This window comes from Zalophus californianus, chromosome 1 (assembly GCF_009762305.2).
Source record: "Zalophus californianus isolate mZalCal1 chromosome 1, mZalCal1.pri.v2, whole genome shotgun sequence".
In the NCBI taxonomy this organism is placed as follows: Eukaryota; Metazoa; Chordata; class Mammalia; order Carnivora; family Otariidae; genus Zalophus; species Zalophus californianus.
The window spans coordinates 18,455,306-18,464,039 of record NC_045595.1 but is presented as its reverse complement, the minus strand read 5'-3'; the positions used below and the strand labels follow the sequence as shown (position 1 = coordinate 18,464,039).

The 8,734-nt window shown below is 46.2% G+C and overlaps 1 protein-coding gene across 4 annotated transcripts in view; it reads left to right on the top strand.

The window, feature by feature from the left end:
- Positions 1-595: 595 nt before the first annotated feature.
- Positions 596-8,734, top strand: part of USP4 (ubiquitin specific peptidase 4) — a 49,722-nt gene continuing 41,583 nt past the window's right edge. For 2 of the 4 annotated variants that reach the window (XM_027583888.2, XM_027583889.2), the window contains exons 1-3: positions 606-794; positions 3,749-3,876; positions 8,021-8,151. In XM_027583888.2, coding sequence (XP_027439689.1) covers positions 694-794; positions 3,749-3,876; positions 8,021-8,151 — 360 coding nt within the window. In that variant the 5' untranslated portion in view covers positions 606-693. Of the gene's footprint in view, positions 795-3,748; positions 3,877-8,020; positions 8,152-8,734 lie in introns of all 4 variants that reach the window. The other 2 variants (XM_027583890.2, XM_027583891.1) reach the window with 2 other exon arrangements.

Below are 8,734 nucleotides of genomic sequence, written 5' to 3'. Positions count from 1 at the left end.
GCTTGTCTCCCTGCCAGGGCAAGTAGCTAGCTCAGTGTGGAGGGCTTGGGGAATTCTGTCGTGGGTGATTCTGGCGTCTAGACTGTTTGAGAGGAGTGTTAACGACTAGACCACACCATCGAGACCCGATCCCAACGCGCTGGTGCACCCAGCAGTCCCCCAAATCCCTGTAGGGCTAGGGCAGGCACCCCGATCTCATGTTTGGGCGGCTAACGACTGGCCTAAGGTCTCCAGCTCAAAGCAAGAAAAGCTAGTTCCTGGGCTTTTCGTACCTGGCCCTGGGTTTATCTAAGAGTAGGCTAACACCGCGGGCCCGGATGGGTTGCCCGAGGGGTCAAGGGGCCTGCGGTCAGGGGCCTAGAGATGGCCGGGCTAGACAGAGAAAGCGACTCGGAATAACCACGCCGCGGCTCCGCCCACAGGGCGGGAGCACTGGGCGACTAGTTTGCCAGCGCCCACCTCCTCTTCCGGCCCCCTCCTGGCTTCCGCGGCGCACCCGTGGGAGAGGGACGGCGCGTGAGAGGCGGGGAGGAAAGGCAGAGGCGGGAGGGAGGGCGTTCGAGGCCGCGGCGCGAGGTGGGGCTTGGAGCACGCGCGCGCGCGCGCGTGCGTGCGTGCGTGCGTGGGCGCGGCCCACAGCACGCCGTGCGCGAGGCGGATGTCCGGGCCGGCTGGGCCGGGGCCGTGGACGAGATGGCGGAAGGTGGAGGCTGCCGTGAGCGACCGGATGCGGAGACCCAGAAATCCGAGCTCGGGGCCTTGATGAGGACCACGCTCCAACGTGGGGCGCAGTGGTGAGCCCTGGACCCGCGTCTACGCCGCCCAGGCCCAGGGGCAGGGGCTCTGGCCCTCAGACCAGACCCCTCTTTCCCGGCTTGGGTAGGGGCCGGGCGGGGGCGGTGTTAGTGACTCTGAGAGGGTGTCCTGGACCTTGCCTCTCAGGAGAGGAACCGCAGAATCACCTCAGGGAAAGTGTGAGGGTTGTCCTGGCCCTTTCGGAGCCCCAGAGGGCGGATCCGGTGGTGGCAAGGGCTGCAGGAGGGGGAGTAGGGGAGTGCTTACGGGGACCTTCTGGATGGGAAGAGCCTTTTACCTTCGAGGACTTGCTGTGTGACCTTGAGCGAAGGCGACCACATCTCCCAGGCCCTGGTGCCTTACTGTTAAAGCCAGGGTAGCAATATTTGGCACCCCCACCTTATGGGTTGAGAAGTTCAGAAGTAGATACTTTTGTAACTTGTAAACTGCGGAACAGATGTCAAGGTCAGAAGTTGAACAAATGTTTGAGAGCCCCGGGTTATTTTGGTGGCAGATGTCAAAAATAATTGTAGCAGCAGTATTTTGGAGTGGGAGAGGAGGATAGCTTAGAGCCTAGATGAAAAGATTAAAAGTCCAAGGTTTAGAAAAGCAAGTCGCAGATAGGAGGTTTCTTAAATTGTTTAGTAGAAGGGACAATACTTCCACTAGTGAAGAGATTCCTGGGTGGTATTATCACGTGAGAGTAGAAACCTAGAGCTTGGCTTTGCGTCGAATATGATTGAACATCCATCTTTAAGAAATTATGGTGGTGTTGATAATGCCACTTAGGTAACAGAGGAATTGACCAGGGAAGGGAAGCATTGGGATTAGGGGGAGTTCTGATAGGGCTGTGCAGCTGGCCAAGCTGTTGAGAGGTAGGGCAAGCAGAAGTTACCTTGCTTAGGGGTCATATATGAAGAATATTCAGCAGAACCAGAGGAAGTTTGAGATAGACTAAGATCACACACTAAAAGTGTTTGGAGGGAAAAGAGCATTTTAAAGATATGGATGTATTTATGGATCCTTGTGGCCTCTGGGAAGCTGCCTGATTGCCGAGGTTTGTTTTGGGTGGCTCAGTTGGTTAAGCATCTGCCTTTGGCTCAGGTGATGATCCCAGGGTCCTGGGATTGAGCCCTGAGTGGGGCTCCCCGCTGAGCAGGGAGCCTTTCTCCCTGCTTCTTCCTCTTGCTCTCCCCGGCTTGTGCTCTCTCACTCTCTCCCACTCTCTCTCAAATGAATAGGTAGGTAAAATCTTAAAAACAACAACAAGAACAACTTAAAGGACTCACTGATATAATTGTTGTGCTTTCTTTCCCCACAGAGATTTACTTCTCCTTCTGTCTTAATTGAGTGATACTTTTTTTTATTTTTTTATTTTTTCATAGTGGTACTTTAAAAATATAACCAGATCAATAATAGAGATTAGAGACTATTATATGTGTATAGTACCATACCTAGACACTATTATATGTGTGTGTGTACTTTTTATTTTAAGCACACGTTTTTTTTTTTTTTTTTAATATTTTATTTATTTATTTGATAGGGACACAGCGAGAGAGGGAACACAAGCAGGGGGAGTGGGAGAGGGAGAAGCAGGCTCCTGGCTGAGCAGGGAGCCCAGTGCAGGGCTCGATCCCAGGACCCCAAGATCATGACCTGAGCCGAAGGGAGACTCCACCCAGGCGCCCCAAGCACACGTTTTTAAAACATCTTCTTTGGTACTCAAAGGAAACCTGAATTGTATGGTGTTATTTTCCCATTTTCAGAAAGAGAATTAGTTTAATGCTTTTCATGTCAAGCAGTATAACCAAACTTTCTGTTCTGGACAAGGACCTCTTTTTTTTTTTTTTTTTTTTTAATTAACAAGAAGTACTGCTTAATAAAGAAGTATGTGGGTTTCGACAGCTGGGATATGTACAATTTTTATTTTTTTTTAAAAGATTTTATTTATTCATTTGAGAGAGAGACAGAGAGCACAAGCAGGGGGGAGAGGCAGAGGGAGAGGGAGAAGCAGACTCCCCGCTGAGCTAGGAGCCTGATGGAGGGCTTGATCCCAGGACCTGGAGACCATGACCCAAGCTGAAGGCAGATGCCCAACCATCTGAGCCACCCAGGCGCCCCAACAAGGACCTCTTTAAAGATCATTGTGAAGTTAATGACTTGCTCCTTGGCAAACAAGATTTTACTCATAGGAGGACTTCACTTAAATAAGCATTTTGAAGCCAATCATTTCCTTTTATCTATTCATTCTTTTTTTTTTTTTTTTTTTTAAAGTAGGTTTCATGCCAGGTGTAGAGCCCAATGTGGGGCTTAAACTCACAACCCTGAGATCAGGACCTGAGCTGATACCAAGAGTCAGATGCTTAACTGAACCATCTGGGCACCCCTCATTTTTTTTTTTTTAATTTAAAGATTTTATTTAGTGAGAGTGCGTGAGTGGGGGGAGAGGCAGAGAGAGAGAGAGAGAGAGAGAGAGAGAGAATCTCAAGCAGACTCCACACGCTGAGCAAGGAGCCCGACATGGGGCTTGATCTCACGACCTGAGCTGAAATCAAGAGCTGGACACCAACTGCGCCACCCAGGCACCTGTCTTTTGTTGTTGTTGTTGTTGTATTTTAATAAAAGTACTTATTTTTAAGTAAGCTCTATGCCCAGCATGGGGCTTGAACTCATGACCCTGAAATCAAGAGTTGCGCACACACTCCAGATTGACTGAACCAGCCAGGCGCCTCTATTCATTCTTTCAACAGTCATTTCACTTAATGGACTCCTGTCTTGGGCCAGTCTCTCTGTGCCATCTGAGGCCTAGTCCTGCTCTTGTTCTTGAGAATGTGTTTTTGAATGGGGAATGTGTGTTCCCCAGGTGGAAAGATCATAAAAAAAATTAAAGGAGCAACTGCAAAAACTTAGAACCTCAGTTTTTCTGGTATAGTAAATTTTTATCTGTCTCTAGGTATCTTATTGACAGCCGGTGGTTCAAGCAGTGGAAGAAGTATGTGGGTTTCGACAGCTGGGATATGTACAATGTGGGTGAACACAATCTATTTCCTGGCCCAATAGATAACTCCGGACTCTTTTCAGGTATAGTATCCCATTGCTTTTCTAACTGAAATACCCACCTAGGCAGTGACCTGAGGTCGTGTTTATCAGTAACAGGGATATTGTGAACCTGACTTTCCTGCTGTGACGGGATAGAAACAAGTGTCCTTGATTTGCATCTATGGCAGACGTCTTTGTAAGACCGTCAGGGAGGAGTAAAGCTACTTTTTCCCTAAACTGACTGCTTCACACAAGAGCATGCTTCTCGTATTTTTCTTTTTGCAAAATAGTTTTGTTAGAGATGTCAGATTTTAAATTAGCATGTGGAATGGAAAGAAATAGGATATTATTTTGAAATTGCATCTGAAATCTGAAATTTGGGCACCAGAATTTTCTGTGTTACCGTTGCAGTGGAACAAATTGCGGACCTGTCTACATCCATCAAGCATTCCTATGATGGTTGTTTGTCATAGGAGTGTGTGAGGAGAGGTGGAAGGTAGAGTTATCACAGTCAGCTCCCATTGGAAGAAGTGATTGAAAAAATGATGCATGACATACCAGAGCTGGGCTTGTACCTGTAGATGCATAGATAAGACAGTTGACCTTTCCTAGGCTGTGTTCTTAAGCTTTAGACTCCCTTGCAAGCAGGATGAGAGTGATCTCTTGATTATGTCCAGAATCAGAGTGGTAGGAAGGCAGACATGTATGAGGTTTGATCCAACTACTTAACACTAACTTGGGTGGGTTTTTTTTGTTTTCTAATTTTTTTATTGTTATGTGAATCACAATACATTACATCATTAGTTTTTGATGCAGTGTTCCATGATTCATTGTTTGTGTGTAACAGCCAGGGCTCCATGCACAACGTGCCCTCTTTAATACCCATCACCAGGCTAACCCATCCTCCCATCCCCTCCCCTCTAGAACCCTCAGTTTGTTTTTCAGAGTCCATCGTCTCTCATTAACCTGGGTGTTTTTTAAAAAATGGGCAGTGCTTCAGCTCAGACTTGTTTCAGGGGAGGTCAAGTGACATAATAATTCATGTGCTTTGTTTCCTGATGTAGGTCAGATGGTGGCATCACACCATGAAGTTGGCATAAGGGAGCACAGCAGTGTGTTTGCACTTTTCCTTCCCCTGCCCCCCTTTTTTTTTCTTTAGTAATCTCTGAGCCCAATGTGGGGCTCAAACTCACAACACCAAGGTCAGGAGTTGCATGCTGTATTGACTGAGCCAGTCAGGTGCCCCTCTTTTTTTTTTTTAAATAGATTTCTTTCTTTGTTTCTTTTTTTTTTTTTTAAGATTTTTATTTATTTATTTGACAGAGAGAGACACAGCGAGAGGGGGAACACAAGCAGGGGGAGTGGGAGAGGGAGAAGCAGGCTTCCCGCGGAGCAGGGAGCCCGATGCGGGGCTCCATCCCAGGACCCTGGGATCATGACCTGAGCCGAAGGCAGATGTTTAACCGACTGAGCCACCCAGGTGCCCCTAAATAGAAGATTTCTTAATGCTTTTAAGAATACTAATGATGAGAATCCTAGGGCTAGAGGGGCTCTCTGAAATCAGTTTGCGTGACCTTCACCTAAGGGCAAGCATTTTTTCCATGGTCCCCCAATTTAATGTCATCTGGCTTTTCCTTGAAACATTTGCTATGTGCTTAGGAAGTGAGAAGTACATTCTGTGCAGACCCTGCTTAGAACATTGACGGTACAGGAATGACCTGTCTTTGGTGAATGAGGGTCACCCCCTCAGTTCCCAGGCTGTTAGTCACCTATCAGTCCCAGTCAGGCTGCCTTTCACCTATGGACATAGAAGTGGCTGGATGGGGCTCTTGAAAGGGTGGGAAGGATGGGGTCTAGCATATCCTTCCTTATGTTGTCTGCAGAGCACTTTTTCTTTTTTCCACCTCTGCCTCTGCTGTATATCAGATGAAATCCCTGTGCTTAGGCCAAGCAGTGCTCTCATTTTTCCCCTTTATTTGCCTCTGTGGAAGAAATTTGCAGAGACTAAATCTTCATTCCCAAACCTCTGCGTGATTTTGAGCATGATGCCTTTAGAGTGATCCTGTTTTCAAGTGAAAATAGTAAACTGAATTGGGAATTCCAGTCATGTTTCCCGCATTTGCACTGAGCGTGTAAGAGGGATGTGTGCGAAAATCATCACAGAGCCTCAGAGGGGAAAATGCCCCATGGAAATGATGTACTTGGGGTTGGTGATGCTGAAAACGGTGTGTTCCATTTCCCACATTTAAAGGTTTCTGGCAGCTGCTTGGCACTGTGTGTATAGGCAGATGTGCATAGTGCTTAGTGTTAGAAATGCAAAAGTGTATCTCCCTGAGTAAGACAAGAAGTGAATAACTTCTATGAGTTTCAATTTATAAGAGAAAAGTTTAATTTATAATTCAGAAAAGTTTAATTTGTAAATCAGAGAAAAGTGTCAGTTTTGGGGGGAAGCTTTTGTCTCAAGCAGACTGATACCAGTGGATCATCCTTCTGTTGCTCAACAGAAAAGGCCTGCTCTGTCAGTGTTAATAATCATGCCAGAGCTGCTGTGGGAAGTGGTTGGCTTATCAATGAGGAGGATCCATCTTTTCTTTTTTAATTATGGTAAAATATACATAACAAAGTTTATCATCTCGACCATTTGTAGGTGTGTAGTTCCGTAATACTAAGTATATTCATTGTTTTGCAGCCAATCTCCAGAACTTTTTCGCCTTGCAAAACTGAAACCTCCCCCCGACCCATTAAACAATAACTCCCAATCTCCGTTCCTCCGAGCCCCTGGCAGCCACCATTCTACTTTCTGTGTTTGAATCTGACTACTCTAGATACCTCATTTAAGTGGAGTCGTTAAGTATTTGTTTTTCTGAGACTGCGTTATTTTATTTAGTATAATGTTCTTGGGTCCATCCTTGCAGCATGTGTCAGAATTTCCTTCCATTTGAAGGCTGAATAGTATTCCGCTGTAGGTATATACCCTATCGGGTTTCACACCATGTATAGGTGTGTACTCTATACCCGTTCACCCATCTCACCTCGGTATTCCTGCCCTCCCCTGCTGTTTAATTCCTTTCCTATTCTCCCTGGAAATGAAAAAAGCAGAGGTGGGTCAGATCTGAAACTTGATATAAGGAAGGACAGAAGAGCTGATGGGATAGGGTATAAACTGGTGGGGGGGGGGTGAAGGGGGGTGTGGGTGATGGGAATCCCCAGTCAACTTTGTGAATGCTGCTTATGGTTTTGGTTTTTGTTTTTAACATCATATGCCTTGAGTTACAGATGAGTTGCACCATTGTGGGTACTTTTGCACCCACTACAGCAGGAGTGGATGTTGCTGGGCACAGGGAGGCTCTCTTGATGGGAGGTGATCAGTCTTCCCTTGATCCAGTTCCTTGGTCCTCAGTTGAGGGTGTGTTTCAGATTGTGGATGTCCACTTCTGATTCCTAGTCATGTTGCCTGCCTGTGGTGGGTGTGAGGTGGATGTTAGGGTCTTTTTTTTTATAGATTTTATTTATTTATTTGAGAGAGAGAATGAGATAGAGAGAGAGCACGAGAGGGAAGAGGGTCAGAGGGAGAAGCAGACTCCCTGCTGAGCAGGGAGCCCGATGCGGGACTCGATCCTGGGACTCCAGGATCATGACCTGAGCCGAAGGCAGTCGCTTAACCAACTGAGCCACCCAGGCGCCCGGATGTTAGGGTCTTAAAGACATTCCCCCTCCATAAGGGGTTGTCCAGCTGGGTTTTGACTTGGACTGGAAAACTAAGAATGACTCTTGGTCATGACTCTTGGTAAAATAAAGTTAACTTCAGTGATGGGTTTGGTGCTTTCTTAGTAAATCTTTCAGAAGATACTTGGCCTCAATGAAGTTTCACTAAGCAGACTATTATGTTAAATATTCGTAATTAACAGTTTTCATTGTGGAATCTGGAAGCATGTTGAAAATGTAAATTGGAGTTTTTTTATTCTCCCTACTCCATTTCATTATAGAAGAAATACACGTTCCTTTGAAGGCGTGGCTGAAGACAGTTGTCAGGTCTGCTCTGTGTTATGGCCGGTGACAGAATTTTGGAATTTTGTACTTGTTCCTATAAATAATTTTCTTATTTCTGAAAAATACATAAGAATCCTGTAAAACAAATATTTCTGGGGAGAAGAGCAGTGAGTTATGAGCTGTTTTCTTTTTTCAGATCCTGAGAGTCAGACCTTGAAAGAACATTTAATTGATGAATTGGACTATGTATTGGTCCCAACAGAGGCCTGGAATAAATTACTAAACTGGTATGGCTGTGTAGAAGGCCAGCAGCCCATTGTCAGAAAAGTGAGTACACGAATTGTTGCAGCTGCTGGTCAGTGTCTACGAGTGCTCCCTGGGGACACTGACTGGTGTTGGTTTTCTCGGGTACTGGATGTACCTGAGTGGTCGAATAGAGGTGTTTGAGGCCTTGTTTCTGGTTCTCTTTAGGGAATTGTGGTCGTGAGTGGTGGTGAGTGAGGCTGCTCACCTGAGATGTTACAGTGAGTGGCCTCCAAACATCAGAGCTGCCCAGTGGCTTGGGATGTGTCCAGCAGTGCCATGAGAGCACTTTCTGGAAGGCTCTGTGAGAGAGAGTTTACTTGGGGTCATATGGACATACAGTAATGTACTACTTCTTGTTTATCTTACAAATTCTCTGAGACTGCTTTTTCCTCTATGCTTATGAGTCTTTGGCCACACTGTTGAATATCTCAAAAAGCAGGTGTTTATAAGCCAGAGAAGAATAGCCTCCTGAGGGAAAGCGGGCCATACGGTCGAAACCCAGATTCTTCACCCCTCTGGTAGATGGGACTTATGAGAAGACCATCCACCCTGACTCTCACAGTCATTTGATTGTCCTACCAGAGGGGACATCACATGCCTGCTA